Genomic DNA, 22840 nt, shown 5'->3' with positions numbered 1-22840 from the left:
TCCAGACAGACAAAAGGGAGGGGCTCCCTTTTGAGGATAGTATGGGGGTATCTGTAAGGTCACTCAGCTGGCCGACTTTTATTTACGGTCTTGTAGTCTCTTCAGAGTGGAAAGCCAGTTCAGGCGGAGGATTACTAGAATGAGCACTCAAATAAAGGACCGAGGGGCTCAGTAGGAGTTACATCACTCTTATAGTCCTTTGTTTTAGGAATACCTTTTAAGGAAGGCATTTTGGAATTTTGAAACTTTTTTTTTTAATCATGATAAGTGTACTCTTTAATCCCACCCCCTTGTTCCCCCATCCCCCCAACCCCTCCCCTTTGGTAACCATCAGTTTGTTCTCTCTAGTTAAGAGCCTACTTCTTGGTTTCTCTCTTTTGTTCTTTGCTTGTTTGTTTTGTTTCTTAAATTCCACCTACGAGTGAGATCATATGGTGTTTGCTTTTCTCTGACTGACTTATTTTGCTTAGTATAATACTCTCCAGTTTCATCTGTGTTGTTCCAAATGGCAAGATTTCATTCTTTTTTGTGACTCAATAATATTCCATTATATATATACCATATCTTCTTTATCCATTCATCTATCAATGGACACTTGGGCTGCTTCTATATCTTGGCTAGTGTACATAATGCTGCAGTAAACATAGGGGTGAATGAATCCCTTTGAGTTAGTGTTTTTGCATTTTTTTAAAGTTTTATTTATTTATTTATTTTGTAACCTCTGTATCCAACATGGGACTCGAACTCATGACTCTGAGATCAAGAATCGCATGCTCTTCTAACTGAACCAGCCAGGCACCCCGTGTTCTTGTATTTTGGGGTAAATACCTAGGAGTGCCATTCCTGGGTTGGAAGGTAGTTGTATTTCTAATTTTCTGAGGAACCTCCATATTGTTTTCCACAGCGGCTGCACCAGTTTGCATTCCCACTAACAGTGCAAGAGGGTTCTTTTTCCTCCACGTACTCACCAACACTTGTTGTTTCTTGTGTTTTTGAGGTTTGATTTAGCCATTCTGACAGGTGTGAGGTGATAATACATTGTAGTTTTGATTTGCATTGATTTGCATTTCCCTGATGATGAGTGATGTTGAGCATCTTTTCATGTGTCTGTTGGCCATCTGTATGTCTTCTTTGGAGAAATGTCTGTTCATGTCTTTTGCTCATTTTTTAATTGGACTGTTTGATTTTGGGGCACTGAGTTGTATCAGTTCTTTATATATTTTGGTTATGAATCCTTTATCAGATACGTCATTTGTAAATACCTTTTTCCATTTCATAGGTTGCCTTTTAGTTTTGTTAATTGTTTCCTTTGCTGTGCAGAAGCTTTTTATTTTGATATAGTCCCCATAGTTTATTTTTGCTTTTATTGCCCTTGCCTCAGGAGATATCTCTAGAAAAATGTTGCTATGGCCAGTGTCAGAGAGATTACTGCCTGTGCTCTCTTCAAGGATTTTTATGGTTTCATGGTGGGTGGGAGATGGACTAAATGGGTGATGGGCATTAAGGAGGGCACTTGTTATGATGAGCACTGGGTGTAATATGTAACTGATGAATCATTAAATTCTACTCCTGAAATCAATATTATACTATATGTTAACTAAATAGAATTTAAATTAAAATTTAGGAGGGAAGGGTTTTAATGGTTTCAGTCTTACATTTAGGACCTTTTTTTTTTTTTACAAGATTTTATTTATTTATTTCTCAGAAAGAGAGAGAGGGCATGAGTGAACACAAGCAGGGGGAGCAGCAGTCAGAGGGAGAAGCAGGCTCCCTGCTGAGCAAGGAGCCTGATGTGGGACTCAATCCCAGGACACTGGAGTCATGACCTGAGCTGAAGGCAGGTGCCCAACTGACTGAGCCAGCTAAATGATGATATAATTGCAGTTATTTCTGGGTTTTTTGCTCTATTCCACTGATCTATGCTATTTGAGGTCTTTTGTGGTTTCACACAAATTTTAGGATTGTTTGTTCTAGCTCTGTAAAAATCGCTATTGGTATTTTCATAAAGATTGCATTAAATCTATAGATTGCTTTGGGTGGTACAGACAATTCATTTTATTAAATTTTTTGTTGTAATTTTATTTAATTTTTAAGTAATCTCCATACCTAACATAGGGCTTGAACTCATGACCCCAAGATCAAGAGTTGCATGCTCCTGACTGAGCCAGCCAGATGCCTTAGTATAGACATTTTAAAAATACTTGTTCTTGGGGCACCTGGGTAGCTCAGTGGGTTAAAGCCTCTGCCTCTGCCTTTGGCTCAGGTCCTGATCCCAGGATCCTGGGATCAAGCCCCGCATAGGGCTCTCTGCTCAGCAGGGAGCCTGCTTCCTCCTCTCTCTCTGCCTGCCTCTGTGCCTACTTGTGATCTCTATCTGTCAAATAAATAAATAAAATCTTAAAAAAATATATTTGTTCTTCCAATCCATGAGCATGGAATGTCTTACCATTTCTTTGCCTCATCTTGAATTTTTTTCATCAGTGTCTCATAGCTTTCAGAGTACACGTCTTTCACCTCTTTGGTTAAGTTTATTCCAAGATATTTTATTGGTTTTGGTGCAGTTGTAAATGGGATTGTTTTCTTAATTTCATATTCTGCTGCTTTATTAGTATATAAGAATGCAACAGATTTCTGCACATTGATTTTGTGTCCTACAATTTTACTGAATTCATTTATCAGTTCTAGTGTTCTTTTTGGTGGAGTCTTTAGGTTTTTCTATATATAGTATCATGTCATCTGCATATAGTTTTACTTCTTCCTTACCAATTTGGATGCCTTTTATTTATTTAGGTTGTTTAATTGCTGTGGCTTGGACTTATAGTACTATGTTGAATAAAAGGGGTAAGAGTAAACATCCTATGGCCCAGAAGCCATAAATATCTATGAAAATGATCAAATCTTACTAAAAACAACCTAAGATTGGGGTGCCTGGGTGGCTCAGTTGTTAAGCATCTGCCTTTGGCTTGGATCATGATGCCAGGGTCCTGGGATCCTGCTCCTTGCTGGGTGAGAAGCCTGCTCCTCCCTCTCCCACTCCCTCTGCTTCTGTTCCCTCTCTCACTGTGTCTCTCTCTGTCAAATTAAAAAAAAAAATTAAAAAGAAAGAAAGAAAGGGGTTCCAAGGAGCTGTACAAAAGGATAGGTTTTAAAGGCAGAGAGTGGGCCAAAGAAAAGTTTATTAGCAGAGAGTGCAAATTTCAGGCAAGGTCACCCTCCTAAGAGGGACAGAAAGGGTGTATCAGGCAGACTTCCTTACTAGTGCTGACCAGGTAGGTAACTCTAGACTGACTGGTGAAAGATTACATTCCTAGGAGAGTCTTGGTTGGCAGATGTTAGGATTAGGCTTAAGTGACTCCATTTTGGGCCTTTTGTCTCATTTTTAATGAGTAATAATAAATTGTCCTCTATTCTTTTTTTTTTTTAAGATTTATTTATTTGACAGAAAGATAGAGATGACAAGTAGGCAGAGAGGCAGGCAGAGGGAGAGGGGGAAGCAGGCTCTCTGCTGAGCAAGAAAGCCCAATGTGAGACTCAATCCCAGGACCCTGAGATCATGACCTGAGCTAAAGGCAGAGGTTTAACTCACGGGGCCATCCAGGTGTCCCAAATCTTTCTCTACTCTTGATTTTATTTCTCAGTTACCTTCTCCAGAGGCAACATTTTTTAAAAGATTTTTTAATTAATTGATTTATTTGACAGAGAGAGAGAGATCATAAGCAGGCAGAGAGGCAGGCAGAGAGAGGGGGAAGCAGGCTCCCCGCTGAGCAGAGAGCCCAATTGAGCTCAATACCCAGACCCTGAGATCATGACCTGAGCCTAAAGCAGAGGATTAACCCACTGAGCTACCCAGGTGCCCCAGAGAAGCAGCTTTTAACCAGTTTTTGTGTTTCCTTCAAGAGATGATCTATCCATATATGTATACAGTCCCTTCTTCTCTTACATAAAATAAATTCATCATATACATGTATGTATATATGTATATGTATGCATTGAGTGCTTACAAGTACCAAGTAATGTTCTACATTACATGCTGGGGATATAATATAGTGGAAAACAAAAGAGACCTTCAGGTAGTGCTTCTAACCTTGCTTTCTTTCTTTTAAATTAGATATTTTGAAGGTTGTTCTATATTCATATGCATGTGTGTTTATATATCTATATCTGTCTGTCTCTATTTCTACCTCATTTCTTTTCAGTGACTGCGAGTTCTTTTTCATAATTATACCATGATTTATTTGACTGACCCATATTGTCGCACATTCAGGCTGTTTTCAGTTTATTGCTATCACAAACAGTGAATCAAACTGTGTATCTCTGAACACATATGCAAATGTGTCTTCGTAAGATAAATTCCTAGAAGTGAAATTGGTGGACCAGGTCAGCTTCATCTTTAGATATCTTTGTGTTATGCAAATTTTTTTCAAATGGCATCTGCTATACAATTTGACTATATATTAATTTGCACCTTCCAATACGTTACTTCCTTTATGTAAATTTTATTGATGTTACTGTTTTTTTCCTCCACATTTAAGAAGTATTACATACTCATTACAGAATATTTGGCAAATGCAAAAAAGAATAAGGAAGAAAATCAAGTGCATGCATACTTCCACCATTCAGAAATATCCTCTGTTAACATTTTGATATATTTCTTTCCAAGCTTTGTTCAGTGTGGATAATGTAATAGATATATTTTTACATAGATGATATCATGCTGTATTACCTTTTATCTTACTCCTCCATAACATTTTATCATGATGGGACAATCAATTATTAGACTAATTTTTAAAAATAATCTCCCAAAGTTTAACAAATACAAAATTATAACTCTTTTATGTAGTAATAGCTACTCTGGAAAATTTACTTGACAGAAATAAGATTGTGAATAGTTCATGATATTTGTGCAAGGATGTTGTTATAAGCATTGCTTATAATACACAAGAATAAAATTCAACTAAATATCCATTAATGAGGAAAGAATTGAACTATGGTACAATGATGGAAAATTATTGAGGTAATGAAAAAAATAAGGGCTTTTAGGAGAATGGAGACATATGTATTAGTCAGCTTAGGCTGCCATAACAAAATACCATAAACTAGGGGGCTCCAAAAATGGAAATTTATGTTTTCACTGTACTGTAGGCAAGAAGTTCAAGATTAGGGTGTCAACACTGTTGGGTTCTGGAAAGAACTCTCTTCCTGGCTTACAGGTAGTGCCTTCTTGCTGTGTCTTCACATAGCAGAGACAGAGAGGAAGAAAGCTCTCCGGCATCTTTTCTTATAAGGGCACAAATTCCATCATGAGGACCTCATGACCTCATACAAATGTAAATCTAATTACCTTTCAAAGGCCCCATCTCCAAATACCAGCACACTGAGTGTTCAAACTACAACATATGAATGGGGGGCAGGGGGATACAGTGCAGTCCATAGTAACTTACTTTGTGCTAAGCACACTAAGTACAATAGAAAACCCTGGACACAGAACTAACATAAGAAGACTCTGGAAGCTGTAGAGAAGAGGACAGACTGGTAGAGACCCCAGTGTCAGAGGAACAACAAGGTGGTGTGTTATCTTTTACCTTGTATATTCTAATCTTGGAACTAAAGAAGTCAGCAGCTTGGAAACCTCAATGGACACAGACAAAAATAAGCTTCAACAAAAAGCCTGCTCTCTCTAACTAGGGGACCAGAAAAGGAGCAACCTAGAAAGACAAAATACTTTTAGATGATAACTGCTCTCCTTCTGTCAATCACCAGAAGAAAAACAGTGGCTCCTTCCCATGCCAGAAGAGGCTGAGTAGGGAGCCTAAACTTCTACCCTCCTGGGGCTATTGAGGCACCCCAATACCCCCACAGGTCCCAGTAGAAACCTGGGCCATTCATTCCCTTCAGCCAGTGGCAAGTGTTCTCAACCTCCTGCACAGTCAGTAAAGATCACATAAGAAGCCTGGATTTCACCTCCACCCAGCAGACATGGGGCACCCCTCCTTGCTGGATGGTTTTCAGAGGAGGTCTAGTAGAGAGTCAAGACTTCCACCATCACTCCACAATAACAAAGCCACAATCATAGGATTTATGGAGATCATGTAGGCAGCTAGAAATTCTACCCCTGCCCAGTTATAAGGAGCATCCCTTTCTAGTGGCAAAGGAGAATGAGAGGGAAACCTAGATTTCTATCTCTATCTGGCATTAGTAAGCTAGCACCACTCTCTTCCCTTGTTAGAGTGATGTCAAAGAAAGCAGTTAAGATAGAAGGCTCAAATAAGATCCAAAATCTCATTACATAACACTCACATGTCCAGGTTCCAATAAAAAGTCATTCATGAAGGGCACCTGCCTGGCTCAGTCAGAGGAGCATGTGATTTTTGATCTCAGGACCATGGGTTCAAGTCCCACATTAGGTGTAGAGATTACTAAAAAAAAATAAATGAACTAAAAAAAAAAGTTATTTTTTAAAAAATCATTCATGATACCCAAAACCAGGAAGATCTCAAGTGGGATGAAAAAAAAGAATCAGTGAATGTCCACACTGAGATGAAAGAGATATTGGAATTCTGCGACAAAGATTTTAAAGCAGTCACAGTAAAAGATCCTTCGGCAAGCAATTACAAACATACTTGAAACCAATGAACCAAGAAGTAAAAGATATAATAAAAGAAGAACACATGGAAATTTTGGAACTGAAAAATATAACAACCAAAGCACAAAGATCAGTGGATGGACTCAACAACAAAATGAAAAGGGTAGAGGAGGGAGCCAGTGAGCTGCAAAATAGAATAGTAGAAATTGTGCAGTCTGGGGGTGCCTGGGTGGCTCACTCATTAAGTGTCTGCCTTCCACTCAGGTCATAATCCCAGGGCCCTGGGATCAAGCCCCACATCGGGCTTCCTGCTCAGCGGAGAGCCTGCTTCTCCCTCTCTCACTCCTCCTCCTTTTTCCCTCTCTGTCTCTTTCTGGCAAATAAATAAAAAAAAAAAATTATGCAATCTGATCAACAGAGAGAAAAAAAACTGGGAAAAAAATGAACAAAGCCTAGGGACCTGTGAGACTATAACAGATGATCTAGTATTTGTGTCAATGGAGTCCCATAAGGAGAGGAAAAAGAAAATGGGGCTGAAAAAAACATTTGAAAAAAAAAATGGCTGAAATGTCCCAAATTTGGTAAGATATTTAGCCTATAGATTCCCTCTCTCCGTGTCTTTCTCTCTGTCAAGTAAATGAATAAAATCCAAACAAAAATAATAATATTTGAAATTATGCAGTGTGTTCTCTGACCACATGGAATCAAACCAGAAATCAATAACAGAAATCTAACAGGAAAATCTCCACACACTTGAAAACAACACATTTTCAGTATTCTGTGGGTCAGTAGTGAAGTCTCAAGAGAAAAAGAAAAGCACATTAAATTGAGTAAAAAAACTTTTTTTTAAAGATTGTATTTATTTATTTTTTAGAGAGCAGGGAGGAAATTGGGGGTGGAGCAGAGGGAGAGGGAGAGAGAGAATCTTTATTTTTCTTTTTTTAAGATTTTATTTATTTATTTGACAGAGAGAGATCACAAGTAGGCAGAAGGGCAGGCAGAGGGGGAGGGGGAAGCAGATTCCCCGCTGAGCAGAGATCCTGATGCAATTTGGGGTTCCATCCCTGAGATCATGACCTGAGCCAAAATCAAGAGTCAGACGTTTAACCAACTGAGCCATTCAGGGGCCCCAAACTGAGTGAAAATTTAAAAAGCATCTAAAAAAATCTTACAACTCATATTATACTTAATAATGAAAGACTGAATGCTTTCCTCTAAGAATCGGAACAGAGCAAAGATATCTGCTTTACTCCCTGTATTCAACATAGTACTGCAACCCCTAGCCAGTGCAATAAGGCAAGAAAAGTATACAAAAGAAATAGTAATTAGAAAAGAAGAAATAAAACTGTTCTAATTTGCAAATGACAAAGAATCTATATTTTAAAAAAAACTCTTAGAATCGACCTATGAGGGACGCCTGGGTGGCTCAGTTGGTTGGACGACTGCCTTCGGCTCAGGTCATGATCCTGGAGTCCCGGGATCGAGTCCCGCATCGGGCTCCCAGCTCCATGGGGAGTCTGCTTCTCTCTCTGACCTTCTCCTCGTTCATGCTCTCTCTCACTGTCTCTCTCTCAAGTAAATAAATAAAATCTTTAAAAAAAAAAAAAAAGAATCGACCTATGAGTTTAGTAAGGTTACAGAAGTTAAGAGGGGGGCGCCTCGGCGGGTCAGTCATTAAGCACCTGCCTTTGGCTCAGGTTGTGATCCCAGGATTCTGGGATCCAGTCGGATCCGGCTCTTTGCTCAGTGGGAAGGCTGCTTCTCCTTCTCCCATTCCCCCTGTTTGTGTTCCCTCTCTTGCTGTGTCTCTCTGTCAAATAAATAAATAAAATCTTAAAAAAAAAAAAAAAAGAAGAAGAAGAAGATGAGCAGGGTGCCTGGGTGGCTTAGTGGGTTAAAGCCTCAGCCTTCAGCTTGTCATGGTCTTGGGGTCCTGAGATCAAGCCCCATGTTGGGCTCTCTGCTCAGCAGGGAGTCTGCTTCCTCCTCTCTCTCTGCCTGCCTCTCTGCCAGCTTGTGATCTCTGTTTATCGAGTGAATAAAAAAAAATCTTTTAAAAAAAGATGAGAAAAATACAAAAACCTATTGTTTTCCTGTATCCTAGCAATGAATATGTGTGTACAGAAATTTAAAAAATAATGCTATTTACAAATGCTCAAAAAATACTTAGGTAGGGACGCCTGGGTGGCTCAGTTGGTTAAGCAGCTGCCTTCGGCTCAGGTCATGATCCCAGCGTCCTGGGATCGAGTCCCACATTGGGCTCCTTGCTCGGCAGGGAGCCTGCTTCTCCCTCTACCTCTGCCTGCCATTCTGTCTGCCTGTGCTCGCTCTCTCCCCCTCTCTCTCTCTGATAAATAAATAAAATCTTAAAAAAAAAATACTTAGGTAAATGTAACAACATGCACAGGATTTGTATGCTAAAGACTACACAATACTGATGAAAGTAGTCAAAGAAGATGTAAACAAATAGAGACATGCCATATTTATAAGTGGAAGACTTAACACTGTAAATTTGTCAGTTCTCCCCACATTGATATACAGGTTTAACACAATTCCTATCAAAGTCCTAGCAAGATTTCTTTTGTAGATATAAATAAGATTATTCAAAAATTTATAGGGAAAACCAAAGAACTCAAAGAACTAAGCCAATTCTCCAAAAGGAGAATAAAGTAGGAGAACTCAGTCTATCTGCTTTCAAGACTTATTATATATCTAGAGTAATCAAAGTTATGTGGTATTGGTCGAGGGGTAGACACATAGATCTATGGAGCAAAATAGAGAACCCATAAATAGACCCTCATAAATACGTCCAACAGAATTTTTTTTTTTTTAATACAAAGGTGTATTGAAGGAAAGATAGCATTTTCAACAAATGGTGCTAGAATAATTGGACATCCATAGGTAAAAAACAATCATCAGCAACAACAAACCCTTGACCTAAGTCTCACACCTTAGTTAAAAACTCAAAATGGGGCAGCCGCCCTTCGCGCCTCTCCTCGCCGACGCCATGCTGCAGTTCCTGCTTGGATTTACTCTTGGCAACGTGGTTGGAATGTATCTGGCTCAGAACTATGACATTCCAAACCTGGCTAAAAAACCAGAAGAAATAAAAAAGGACTTGGATGCCAAGAAGAAACCCCCTAGCTCATGAGGCGGACTCCAGCACTGCCTTCTGGATATACCGATTCTGCTGTTCTTGAGGGCCTCCTTACCATCTGAACCAAAAGTTTTTGTTTTAAATTCCAGCCTCAATAATTTTCCTGTTAGATCCTGCATTGCCTGAGAGCACAGATGGGGCCACAAGTTAAGAACCACCCTTTTCCAGCTTCCTCACCAGTCCCTTCCTCCTTCCAGCCACTTGAGACGGCCTAAGACTGGAATTATGGTGCTAGATTAGTAAATGTGACCTTTAATTACTAAAAAAAAAACAAAAACAAACAAACAAAAAAAAACTCAAAATGGACTATGAACTTCAATGTAAAATTATAGACCATACGAGAGAACTTTCAGGACCTAGACTGGGCAAAGAGTTCTTAAACTTGATACCAAAAGCACAGTCCCTAAAAGGAAACGTGCATAATTTGGTCTTCATCAAAATTAAAAACTTTGCTCTCCAAAAGTCTACTAAGAAGAGGAAAAGATAATTTATTAAATGTAAGAAAATACATGCAAACGACCTATCCAACAAAGGACTAGTGCCTAGAACATGTAAACAACTCTCAAAACTCAATACCAAGCCCCCCCCAAAACAAACCCCAATCCAATTAGAAAATGGCCAAAAGGTATGAACAGATATTTTACCAAAGAGGATATAGAGATGAGAAAAAGCACGTGAAAATGTCTTCAACATAATTAGTCATTAAGGAAATGCAAATCGGCACCACGATGAGGTATCATACACAGAATGGCCAAAATAAAAAATAATAACAATACTAAATGCTGGTGAAGATGAAGAGAAACTGGTTTACTCTGGCATTGTTGGTGGGAGTATATAATGATACAGCCATTCTGGAAAAGAAGTTTGGCAGTTTCTTTTTTTTTTTTTTTAAGATTTTATTTTATCTGACAGACAAAGAACACAACTAGGCAGAGAGGCAGGCAGAGAGAGAGGCCGAAAGAGAGGAGGAAGCAGGGTCCCAGTCGAGCAGAGATGCGGGGCTCAATCCCAGGACTCGATCCCAGGACTCTGGGATCGCGACCCGAAGCGAAGGCAGAGGCTTTAACCCACTGAGCCACCCGGGCGCCCCGTGTTTGGCAGTTTCTTAAGAGCTAAACATGCAACAACCCAACAATTGCCCTCCTGGGCATTTATCCTGGAGAAATGTAATGAAGATTTATGTTGACCCAGAAATTTGTATATAATTGTTTATAGTAAATTTACTCATAATAGCCAACAAATAGAAACAATGCAAATGTCCTTCAGTGGATGACTGGTTATAGCTATACAATGGAATACTTTTCAGCAGTAAAAAGAATGAACTATAGATATATACAGCAACCTGAAAAAAAAAGTCAATCCAAAAAAAAAAGTCAATCAAAAAAAATTTTTAAAAAGTCAATCCAAAAAATTAACTAAAAAAAGTTAATACTGAAGGTAATATACTGTATAATTCCATTTATATAACATTCTTGAAATGACAGATTATAGAAATGGAGTAATTACTGTATTAATTACTGTAATTAATGATTACAGAAGCTAAGGGAGGGAGAGGTTTGGAATCTAGGGTCTGGGGTTGAGGGAAGGAGATATGGCTAGAAAAAGGCAACATCCTTGTGGTGTTGAAAATGTTGTGTATTGGGGCGCCTGGGTGGCTCAGTGGATTAAAGCCTCTGCCTTCCGCTCAGGTCATGATCCCAGGGTCCTGGGATTGAGCCCCACATCGGGCTCTCTGCTCAGCAGGGAGCCTGCTTTCTCCTCTCTCTCTGCCTGCTTCTCTGCCTACTTGTGATCTCTGTCTGTCAAATAAATAAATAAAATCTTAAAAACAAAAAAAAGAAAATGTTGTGTATCTTGACTGTATCAATGCTAATATCCTGGTTGTGATGTTCTACAATTTTACAAGCTATTACCATTGGGGTAACCTGGGTAAAGGGTACTTGAGATTTCTGTATTATTTCCTATAGTTATATTGAAATAAAAATTTTGATTTAGAAGATCAAGAATAAAAAGATTAGCTCTCATAATTTCAAAATAAAACAAACAAAAAATGAAGCTCCATGTGTATGTGCTTAGAAGGATATCTAACATATTTTAAGTGGGCGGAGTAAGTGTATGTTAATATAATGCCGTTTTAAAGATTTATTTATTTATTTGAGAGAGAGAGTGGGGGGGAGGGGCAGAGGGAGAGAATCTTCAGGCAGACTCCCTGCTGAGCATGGAAGCCAATGCAGGGCTCAATCCCATGACCCATGTGATCATGACCTGAGCTGAAACCAAGAGTTGGATGCTTGGGGCACCTGAGTGGCTGAGTTGGTTAGGCCATCTGCCTTCAGCTCAGATCATAATCCCGGGATCCTGGGATAGAGCCCCGTGTCAGGCTCCTTGCTCAGTGGGGAGTCTTTTTCTTCCTCTCCCTCTACCTGCTGCTCCCCCTGCTTGTGCTCTCTCTCTCTCTGTCGAATAAATAAAATATTTTTTTTAAAAGGTCAGATGCTTAACTGACTGAGCCACCCAGGTACCTCAAAAACAATCCCATTCTAATTTAAAAACTCCATATATTTGTATGAGCAAAGAAAAAAGTATGGAGGAATCCACACCAAACTGTTTACAGTAATATTAGAAGGGTAGGCAAAGGAAAAGGGAAGATATGAGTTTGTATAAATTTTGTAATTCACAACTAAAAAGTCAAGACTATTCTCATGCAACTTTTAAAATATGTTATTTTATGTTATTATAAAATATGTTATTTTATATAACATATAAAATATTTTATTTTACATATACATATAAATACACATAAAATATGTTATTTTACTTTTAAAATATATTAAAATATGTTATATAAAATATGTTATTACTATAATATTTCCATTTCATTAAAACTTGTTTTAATACAATTGCACCAAAAATAATAAGATACCTAGGAATAAACCCAACCAAAAAGGTGAAAGACCTGTACTCTGAAAAATACAAAACACTGATAAAGAAATTGAAGATGACACAAAGAAATGGGAAAACATTCCACATTCACAGATGGGAGGAGCAAATATTGTTAAAATGTCTGTACTACCCAAAGCGATCTGCAGATTCAATGCAATTCCTATCAAAATACCAACGGCAGTTTTCACAGAATTAGATCAAGCGATCCTAAAATTTGTATAGGCCATGGAAGACCCCGAATAGCCAGAGCAATCTGGAAAAAGAAAAGCAAAGCTGGAGGCATCACAATTCCAGATTTCAAGTTATATTACAAAGCTGTAGTAATCAAAACAGTATGGTATTCGTATAAAAATAGACCCATAAATCAATAAACCAGAATAGAAAATCCAGAAGTATTACAAGCTATTACAAGCTATAACTCACAATAATATGGTCAATTAATCTTTGACAAAGAAGGCAAGAATATCCAATGGGAAAAAGACAGTCTCTTCAACAAACGGTGCTGGGAAAACTGGACAGCCACATGCAGAAGAATGGCACTGGACCACTTTCTTACACCATACACAAAAGTAAACTCAAAATGGCTTGAAGACCTCAATGTGACACCTGAAACCATAAAAATCCTAGAAGAAAACACAGGCAGTAACTTCTCTGACATCGGCTATAGTGACTTCTTTCAAAAATGTCTCCTGAGGCAAGGGAAATAAGAACAAACATAAACTATTGGAGCTACATCAAAATAGAGCTTCTGCACAGTGAAGGAAACAATCAGCAAAACTAAAGGGCAACCTATGGAATGGGAGAAGGTATTTGCAAATGACATATCCGATTAAGAGTTGGTATCCAGAATATATAAAGAACTGATACAACTCAACACCCAAAAAGCAGATAATCCTTTCTAAAATGGGGCAAAAGACCACAGACATTTCTCTGAAGAAGATAGACAGATGACCAACAAGCATATGAAAAGATGCTCAAGGTCACTCATCATGGGGAAAATGCAAATCAGAACCACAATGCCTTATCACCTCGCACCAATCAGAATGGCTAAACCTAACACCAACAACCTGAGAAACAACAAGAGTTGGGTGAGGATGTGGAGAAAAAGGAACCCTCTTGCACTGTGGGTGGGAATGCAAACTGGTGCAGCCACTGTGGAAAACATTATGGAGATTCCTCAAGAAGTTAAAAATAGGGCATCTGGGTGGCTCAGTTGGTTGAGCAACTGCCTTCGGCTCAGGTTGTGATCCTGGAGTCCTGGGATCGAGTCCCACATGGGGCTCCCAGCTCCGGGGGGAGTCTGTTTCTCCCTCTGACCTTCTCCCCTCTCATGCTCTCTTTCACTCTCTCTCTCAAATAAATAAAATCTTTTAAAACAAATTTTTTTAAGTTAAAAATAGAACTACCTTACGACCCAGGAATTGCACAACTAGCTGTTTACCCAGGGAAACAAGAACACTAGTTCAAAGGGATACAGGCACCCATAGGTACTGCAACATTAATTTACAATAGCCGAGATTTGGTAGCAGCCATCGATGTCCATCGATAGATGAGTTCATCGATAGATGAACGGCTAAAGAAGGTGTGGCATATACACACAACGAAATATTACTCAGCCATAAAAAAGAATGAAATCTGGCCATTTGCAACAACATGGGTGGAGCTACAGGGTATGATGTCAACTGAAATAACTCAGAGAAAGACAGATACCACATAAATTCACTCATATGTGGAATTTAAGAAACAAAACAAATCAGCAAAGGGGAAAAAATAAGAGAGAGAGGCAAATCAAGAAACAGACTCTTAATTATAGAGAACAAACTGATGGTTACCAGAGGGGGTGGGTGTAGGGGGATGAGTTAAATAGGAAGAAAGAAAAAAAAATATTTGGGTTATTTTGGTGCCAACCTAATATTCCAAATTAATATACTATAATATACAAACATTATCTTTTTGTCTAATGTACCCTATTAACAACACTATTATATTTGCTTCTACATTTTTTTAAAGATTTTATTTATTTATTTGACAGAGAGAGATCACAAGCAGGCAGAGAGGCAGGCAGAGAGAGGGGAGGAAGCAGGCTCCCCGCTGAGCAGAGAGCCCGATGCGGGGCTCGATCCCAGGACCCTGGGATCATGACCAAGCCAAAGGCAGAGGCTCAACCCACTGAGCCACCCAGGCGCCCCTATTTGCTCCTACATTTTCGTTTGCATTTTTAAATTATTGTTTTAAGGATAACATTCTAGAAATGAAATTAAAGGTATAAGGGTTTTTTTGTTTTTTTTTTTTTAAGATTTTATTTATTTATTTGACAGAGAGAGAGAGAGCACAAGCAGGGGGAGAGGCAGGCTCCCTGCAGAGCAGGGGAAGCCCGATGTGGGACTCGATCCCAGGACACTGGGATCTTGACCTAAGCTAAAGGCTCTGGCTTAACCAACTGAACCATCCAGGTGCCCCCTGGGTATAAGTTTTTAATAATAGATAGTATATACTGCCAAGATGGCTTCCAGAAAGGTTCCATCCATTTACACTAAGTCTAGCTAACAGTGCCTTTTCCACTAGCACTCTTGCCAGCCCTGAGTAGTATTATTTAACACTTTTCTTCCTTTCTTTCTTTTTCTTTTCTTTTTGCTAATTTGATATCACTGGTGGGGCACTTGGGTGGCTCAGTGGGTTAAGCCTCTGCCTTTGGCTCGGGTCATGATCTCAGGGTCCTGGGATCCAGCCCCGCATCAGGATCTCTCCTCAGCGGGGAGCCTGCTTCCCGCCCCCCCCCTGCCTGCTGGTGATCTCTCTGTCAAATAAATAAATAAAATCTCAAAAGAAAAATATATCATTGTTGTTTTAATTTGAATTTCTTTGATTGCCTGTGAGGTTGAAACAATGTGCTCCTTTCTAAAAATTCCCATCTTTTGTGTCAGTGTTTTTGTTCTGTTTCTAGGATTTGATTTTCCTCCAGAACACCTCACCTTCTCAACTTCCTGATCCCTGACTCCCCTGGCTCCCCCAATTTCTGAACCAGAGAGTCAGGATTTTTTTTTTCCCCTCTACTTCAATCCCTGGTTTCCTATCAGTCACCCATGATGGCTATTCCTTCCTGTAAAAGTGTTTTTCTGGGTGCCTGGGTGGCTCAGTGGGTTAAGCCACTGCCTTCGGCTCAGGTCATGATCTCAGGGTCCTGGAATCGAGTCCCGCATCGGGCTCTCTGCTCAGCGGGGAGCCTGCTTCCTCCTCTCTTTCTCTGCCTGCCTCTCTGCCTACTTGTGATTTCTCTCTGTCAAATAAATAAATAAAATCTTTTTAAAAAAAAAGTGTTTTTCTCTTTCATCTTGTTAAAATGAAAGCAACAGGCCTAAAATCGTGTCACTTATATTAAGGCCCCAAGTCGGTAAACCAAGACTTTATACCTAACCTAACTGCAGTTTCAACCCCCAGAAATGTGACCTTTAACCAGTCAACATGGGAATTTCCTGGTCAGCACTAGGAAATTTACTGATGGACCTGTTCCGGGCAGCCATCACTTTTTTTTTTTTTTTTTGGTCTAATATTGTACTCTATTAACAAATCCAAAAGGTAGAAAAGGGTGTGTAGTGAGAAGTACCCCCCCACTTGTCCTTGGGGGTATTCACTGCCTCTCCCCAGGGGCACCCAAAGTTACGCTGTTCTTCTGTTTACTTCTAGAAATACATGTTCCTATACACAGCATCTGCAAAGAGATAGCTATAGATAGGTAAATTTCTTCCTCCTTTGTAGGCGAATGGCAGCCTGTCTAATATCTTGCTTTGTTCAGTTAATGATGTTTCTTAGCTATTATTCCATTCAGCAAATAGCTTCTTCCTTCTTCTCATACAACATTCCATTGAAGGAGCGAACCATAATTTACTCGACCTATCCTTTCTTGGTGGATGGGTATTTTTGTGTGTGCGTTTGTAATTCCAGTAGATATTATAAATTACCTTCTACAGAAATTGGACTGGTTCATGTTCCTGCCAACAAGGCCTAAGTATGAGGTGAGGCAGCTACACAACTTGCAAAATAAGCCAAAATGGCGCCTACTTCTTGGAATTGTTGTGAAGATTACTTGAGATGATGCATGTAAAGTATTGGGCCCTGTAGGAGGTGGCACTCTGGAGATGATATTATTTTATTTTGGATTAAGGCGATACTGTCTTGGCCAGTTAAATGAGGGTGATGGGACCACCTCACCGGTCTGGGGTTTTCTGATTCTGCAGGAAGTTAGGGACTGAGATCAGAAAAGTCGTGGGCCCTGCCCTCCCCAGGGATGTCATGCCTTCAGGCTACCCCAGCCTCCTCCATCTGACTTCTGCTCCCAGGTGCCTCCAAGCTGAAGAATCGTGTGGAATCGAAAAAAAACCTGTGGGACCAAGGATCCTTCCCTCTGATTATCAAGAATCTTGAAGCAGCAGACTCGGGGGTTTACTTCTGTGAGGTAGATGGCAAGAAGCAAGCAGTGGAGCTGCTGGTGTTCAACCGTGAGTAGATGAGGGGCCCTCCAGCCAACTGCCTTCCTCCCTGACTCCCAATCCTCCACCAAAACCAAGCCTGAGCTGCTCGTGGCTCCTCCACAGTCCTGAAGTGCTCAGACTGCCCCCCGTGTCTCCTCAAACCCTCCTCAGGCTTCTGGTCTTGGTCCCGGTCTTGGTCTCTGTCTCACAGTGGGAAAGGAAGAAACCTGGGCGGTGGATGGGTGGGGAGAAGGGCTGGAGCCAGAGGAAGGAGGGAAAGCAAGAAAGGCTGGGAAGAAGGCCTGCCTGAGGAGGAGAGAGGGAATCTCTGCCTCGGGGGTCTTAGCAGCGATAATGGAGAGACACTCTGGGTTTCCTGGCTTCTTCCTTCCCCTTGGGGGATAGCGTGTGTGTGACACAGGTGGCCTGTTCCTTCCACAGTGACTGCCAAGTGGAACACCGGCAGCAGCAGCGGCGGCAGCAACATCCGCCTGCTGCAAGGGCAGCAGCTGACCTTGACCGTGGAGGCCCCCTCTGGTAGTAGCCCTTCCGTGCAATGGAAAGGTCCAGGGAATAAAAGCAAGGGCAGTGGCCACAGACTCTCGCTGTCCGGGCTGGACGTGCAGGAGAGCGGGACCTGGACATGCACCATCTCCCAGAACCAGAAGACAGTGGTGTTCAACATAAACATCTTGGTGCTGGGTAAGAGGGGTGCCTTTCCCCTGCAGTCTCCCCTCTGCCTCAGTGGCAGGCACACCCGCCCGCTGCTCCCACTGCTCTGCTCCTGGGTCCACTGCTGGTCCACAGAGGGAGGCTCCAGTCCCCTCCGGAGTCGGACTGTTCTATGAGGACTTCCAAGGGGGAGGAGGTGCTGCCTTGGGAACAATCTGGGGTGGAGAGACCAGAGAGGATGGGAGAGGTAGATGGTGACCTGAGGGCTTTAGACTCATGTTCCCTCCCCTTCCATCCCTTGGCTGTCCCCAGCCCATGCCTACCCTACCCCATACCCCCTCATTTTCCTATCTCCGGACCCAGCTTCTTTCTCTTCCCACCTCCAGGTTTCCAGAAGGTCTCTAACACAGTCTATTCAAGAGAAGGGGAGCAGGTGAAGTTCTCCTTCCCACTTAACTTCGAGATTGAAAAGCTGAGCGGAGAGCTGAGGTGGCGGACAGAGGGCGCTCCCTCCTCCCTGCTCTGGAGCTCCTTCACCTTGGAGAACAAGAAGCTATTTGTCAAAGAGGTCCACCACCCCAGACTGCAGCTGAAGGAAACGCTCCCACTCAGCTTTATCCTGCCCCAGGCTTCGTCTCAGTATGCTGGTTCTGGAACCCTGACCCTGAGTCTTGCCAAGGGGACACTGCAGCAGGAAGTGAATCTGGTGGTGATGCGAGGTGAGGAACTAGACTGAGAAAGGGAGGTGGAGGGGTATGGCCCAGGGCTGGCTCTGAGGCAGGGCTGGCCCCAACAGGGAGGCCTCAGCCCTGGACCTAGTTCCCTGTTGGAGCTGATCTGGGGCCTTCTGGTTTGGAGCTGGTTTTGAACTGAGACTTGACATCTGTGAGCCAGCCCGGCGTGGGCTCTGCTGAGAATCCCCAGAGGGCTTGAGCTGGGAACCAGGGCTCTAATTCTGCCTCTGCCCAGCCCTGTGCCTAAGCCCCCTGCCTCTGTGGGCCTCTTTCTCCTAAGGAGGAGAACAGAATCTGCTCTTAGTATGACAGCGTAATGTCAGGCTCGCGCTGAGCTCTTGACTTCCTTATCTCCTCCATCACTGTTACTCCACAAATAATAATGGCTAAATCTTGAGGCTCCCTCTGCATCATACACATTCAAGAGCTTTACATGTGTTTGTGAATTTACTGTGTATTTAATTAATGTCTGGGGCTGGGCTGTCGAGTCACTGTCAGGGACCCACAGATAGTAAGCACTGGGGTCAAGATTCAAGTTCAAGACCCTGGGCCTCGAAACCTGTCTTTTCTTTGTGTAACTGCTTGAAAATGTGCTCTGAGAGGCTCAAAGAGGGGGATTCGTGTGGACTATTTTGACTGCTGTCAAAATAGAGCATGGGGGCTATGAGGGAGCTCAGAGATCCAGGCTCCCAGCCTCAGGCTCTTGTCCCTCTGTAGTGACGAAGTTTACGAACAATTTGACCTGTGAGGTGATGGGACCCACCTCCCCGGAGCTGACGCTGAGCTTGAATCTGGAAGAGCGGGCTGCCAAGGTCTCGAAGCAGCAGAAGCTGGTGTCGGTGGTGGAGCCCGAGGACGGAACATGGCAGTGCCTACTGAGTGACAAAGACAAAGTCCTGCTGGCCTCCAAGGTTGAGGGTGAGTGAGGACTCAGGTTCCGTGGTCTAACCCCAAACCCTTCGCTCTTCAGTTGTGGGACCTTCCCTGCGTCGGACACCACCCAGCATCCCGGCCTCCTAGTTCCTCCGAGAGGGGTGGGTTATTCTCCAGCTGCCTGGACACACAGGGCAAATGAGGTAAGGCGAGGTGTGGTTCCTAACCCCGCAAGTACCTGCCTTCTTGAGATATACAGCCCAGGAATGGGGCCCCTCTGACCAAGAGCCTCCGCCTCTGCTGGCTTTTTTCCAAACCCAGACACACGCACATACTCACACATGCACACACGCATGCCCCATGCACAGCCTGAAACCGCTGCTTCCAGTTCCCCAGAGGGCCCTGGAGTCTCTAAACCTTAAAACCCCTGCCCCAGCCCTTCCCCTTCAGCCCTGGCAGCCTGTGAGAGCCCTGTGGACCCTGCCCTGCTCTCCCGGCCCAAGGCTGAGCCCCAAGTGGAGCTGGGCAGTGAGGCATTCCTGGGGCCCTCCAGAATGGCTGGCGCCCTGATGGAGGGCAGTGGGCTGAAACATCTCTCTCTTTCTCCCTCTCGCTTCCAGTTTTGTCCCCAGTGTTCACCAAGGCCTGGCCAAAGCTCTTGGCCATTGTGCTGGGCGGGATCTTAGGTCTTCTGCTTCTCCTTGGGCTCTGCATCTTCTGCTGTATTAAGTGCTGGCACCGCAGGGTGAGTGAGCCACCCCAGACCCCCCTTGCACTCCTCATAGGGCATCCGAGCACCCGGGGCTTGTAGACAACAGCGACAACAACAGTATCCTGAACATGTGAGCCACTCCCGCCCTGTCCTCTCAGCCTGTCCAGCCGGTTCCCTCATGGCAGACTGGGCCCTGTTCCAGATCCCATGCCAAGGGAGAGACTGGAGAGAGCAAAGAGTTAATTCTGGGACAGATGGCCTCAGCCAGAGTACCTGCTTCTCTTCTCCCAGCTCTCCCCGCTCCCACCTCCAAGGGGCGCCTCCCTTCTGGAGGCCTGGGACCCTCACGACGCTCCTTTCTTCCCGGACAGCGGCAGGCAGCACGGATGTCTCAGATCAAGAGACTCCTCAGTGAGAAGAAAACCTGCCAATGCCCCCAGTAAGGACTGGGTGGGGGGGGGGTGTGCAGAGAGGGAGGAAAAGGGGAGGGTGGCCAGTGCTGGGGGGAAGAGAGGGAAGAGAGGTTGGATGGAGGTGAGAGGGTGGGGGCTCAAGGAGGTGGTGGAGGGCAAAGAAGGGTGCAAAGGGGTGGCTGAGGAGGTGGGAAGCAGGGAGAGGGTGGATAGCAGAGGGGAGGGGGCAGCAGGCCGGGGATCTTTCTGGAGACCAGCCTGCAGCTGGGGCCCATTGGCTGCCACTGCACAAGAAGGGAGAGTGCGGCTGGGAGATGAGGGGCTTCGAGGATACAAAGGAGTCTGGAGAAGAATAAACTTGCTCTGCTTTGTTCCTCCAGCCGGCTCCAGAAGGCATGCAATCTCATCTGAGGCGCAGGGCCAACGGAGTTTCCGGCTCGTAGCCTCCCCAGCTGCCTTCCCTTGCCTTTCCTGCCCGGCTCCTGGGCTTGCGCAGAGCAGATGAATGTAGCAGACCCTGGCACTTCCGGCCCTCTCCCGCTCTCCTTGGCATTAGTCCACCTGCTGAGGCTTATACCATTTCTCCTGGTTTCCTGCACGTCAAGCCTAGCCCTATCGATGATTTCTTCCCAGCTCTTTCCCTCATGGCCCACTGGTCCCCAGGGAATCACGTGGGACCAGCCCTGCCTGGCTTGGAGGGTAAGGCTGGGTGTCTGAAGCATGAAGCGCAGGGCTGTGATTTTACTGGTCTGGACTTTGGGACCAGAGGGGGCAGACCCTAGCCTTAGATCACACAGCTGGAGGAGGGTAGATCTAGATCCAAAGGCTCCTGACTGCCAGCTTCCACTGCTCCATTTGGTCTGCTTCTCAATCCATGTTGGCAGGACACAGACTCACATCGTGACCTGTGCACCAACAGGCACCCCTGGACCCACACGTGTGTACAGAGTGCACACTTGTGCACAGACACAATTCCTTATGCCCCAAGCCGTATGTGTCAGTTTATGAGCCCGTTTCACATTCTTTGTCTGTTTAAACCTTAAGAAGATAGTGTAGAGGGGCACCTGGGTGGCTCAGTGGGTTAAAGCCTCTGCCTTCAGCTCAGGTCATGATCCTAGGGTCCTGGGATTGAGCCCCGCATCAGGCTCTCTGCTCATCAGGGAGCCTGCTTCCTCTCTCTGCCTGCCTCTCTGCCTACTTGTGATCTCTGCCTGTCAAATAAATAAATAAAATCTTAAAAAAAAAAAAAAAAGAAGAAGATAGTGTAGAGCTAGGAGTGTTGGGACCAAGATTACCATCTCCAATTTATAGACCAGAAATGGAACTCAGAGAGGTCAGATGATCACCCAAGGTTACACAGCTAGTCAGTGCCAAAGGATGAGCCCAGGTCTCCTAACCCTTAGTTCCAGGGCTATGCCTTGAACACAGAGACAAGTACCACACAGATGTCTGCAGCTGATTAGTCGCTGATGCCGAGGACCAAGCTCTGGTGAGGACCAAGCTCTGGATTCGTAAAAGCACGCCACCTCAGAAAGGGCTTGCCTCAGAGAGTTCAGAAACATGGAAGAGGAGCCCCCCTGTCTGAAATTCCTCCTCTGTTCACCTGCCGGTGGCAGAATCCTGTTACCAGAGGACAAAGCTGTCAGTTCTCCTAATCAGAGCACAGGCTGGGAGCCACAGGCCCCGTGGGAGAGAGAGTGACCAGTGACCTACCATTCACCCTGTTGCAGAACCTTCTGGAAGGTGAGCTTTGCCAGGGGGAGGGGGCAGGGAGTTGGCTGGAGAGGGAACCCTCTGAGGGACTCCTGTAAAGGGTGACAGAGCCGGGCTTCCATCCCCCTGCCCTGTACTTTCCTTCATTCCTCCTCCAAACCATCCAGGATACAGGAAAATTGGGGTTACAAGAGGCTTCTTCTTCCTCTTTTTGGTCCATTTCTCTCAGGATCCCCAGCCTCCTCTGCCTCTCCTTCCTTCCCTTTCTCACCACCTGTCTCAGTCCTGACCCTAATCTTCTCTTTCCAGCTTGCCCCTTCCAGGAGGACTCCCTCCCTCCCCATTGCTTGCTTGGTATTCCTGCCCACTCCAGCCCCTGCCACAGAAAAATACAATAAACTTACTATAAAGAAAATGCTCTTCTCTGTGTGTTCGTGTGTATGTGAGAGAGACAGGCAGACAGACAGACTCTTCTCTGGGGACCAGGATCTTCTGATCTTTGGGATCAGGCCCAGAGGAGAAGTTGCCAAGCTTGCCAGAGGAAGGAGGTGAAGTTTTCCTTGGTGGGGGA

At 43.7% G+C, this 22840-nt stretch overlaps 2 protein-coding genes across 6 annotated transcripts in view; both read left to right on the top strand.

The window, feature by feature from the left end:
* Positions 1 to 22684, top strand: part of CD4 (CD4 molecule) — a 40540-nt gene extending 17856 nt beyond the window's left edge. For 2 of the 5 annotated variants that reach the window (XM_045071537.1, XM_045071538.1), the window contains exons 5-11: positions 17021 to 17179; positions 17594 to 17854; positions 18211 to 18543; positions 19276 to 19476; positions 20052 to 20176; positions 20435 to 20582; positions 20937 to 22684. In XM_045071537.1, coding sequence (XP_044927472.1) covers positions 17021 to 17179; positions 17594 to 17854; positions 18211 to 18543; positions 19276 to 19476; positions 20052 to 20176; positions 20435 to 20582; positions 20937 to 21061 — 1352 coding nt within the window. In that variant the 3' untranslated portion in view covers positions 21062 to 22684. 5 annotated transcript variants of the gene reach the window in all.
* On the top strand, positions 9295 to 9996 carry LOC101684189 (short transmembrane mitochondrial protein 1-like). Its single transcript, XM_004766660.3, has one exon. The coding sequence runs from the start codon at positions 9552 to 9554 to the stop codon at positions 9732 to 9734; it is 183 nt and encodes a 60-aa protein (XP_004766717.1). The 5' UTR covers positions 9295 to 9551; the 3' UTR covers positions 9735 to 9996.
* Positions 22685 to 22840: the final 156 nt, after the last annotated feature.

This window comes from Mustela putorius, unplaced genomic scaffold, assembly GCF_011764305.1.
Source record: "Mustela putorius furo isolate JIRA1106 unplaced genomic scaffold, ASM1176430v1.1 tig00003988_pilon_pilon_pilon, whole genome shotgun sequence".
Classification (NCBI taxonomy): domain Eukaryota; kingdom Metazoa; phylum Chordata; class Mammalia; order Carnivora; family Mustelidae; genus Mustela; species Mustela putorius.
The sequence above is the reverse complement of the archived record's forward strand: the minus strand, read 5'-3'. Positions and strand labels throughout refer to the sequence as shown.

What these genes read in the sequence shown, in the direction of transcription:
- LOC101684189 (XM_004766660.3), top strand. Translation starts at nt 9,552, where the DNA reads ATGGGGCAGCCGCCCTTCGCGCCTCTCCTCGCCGACGCCATGCTGCAG.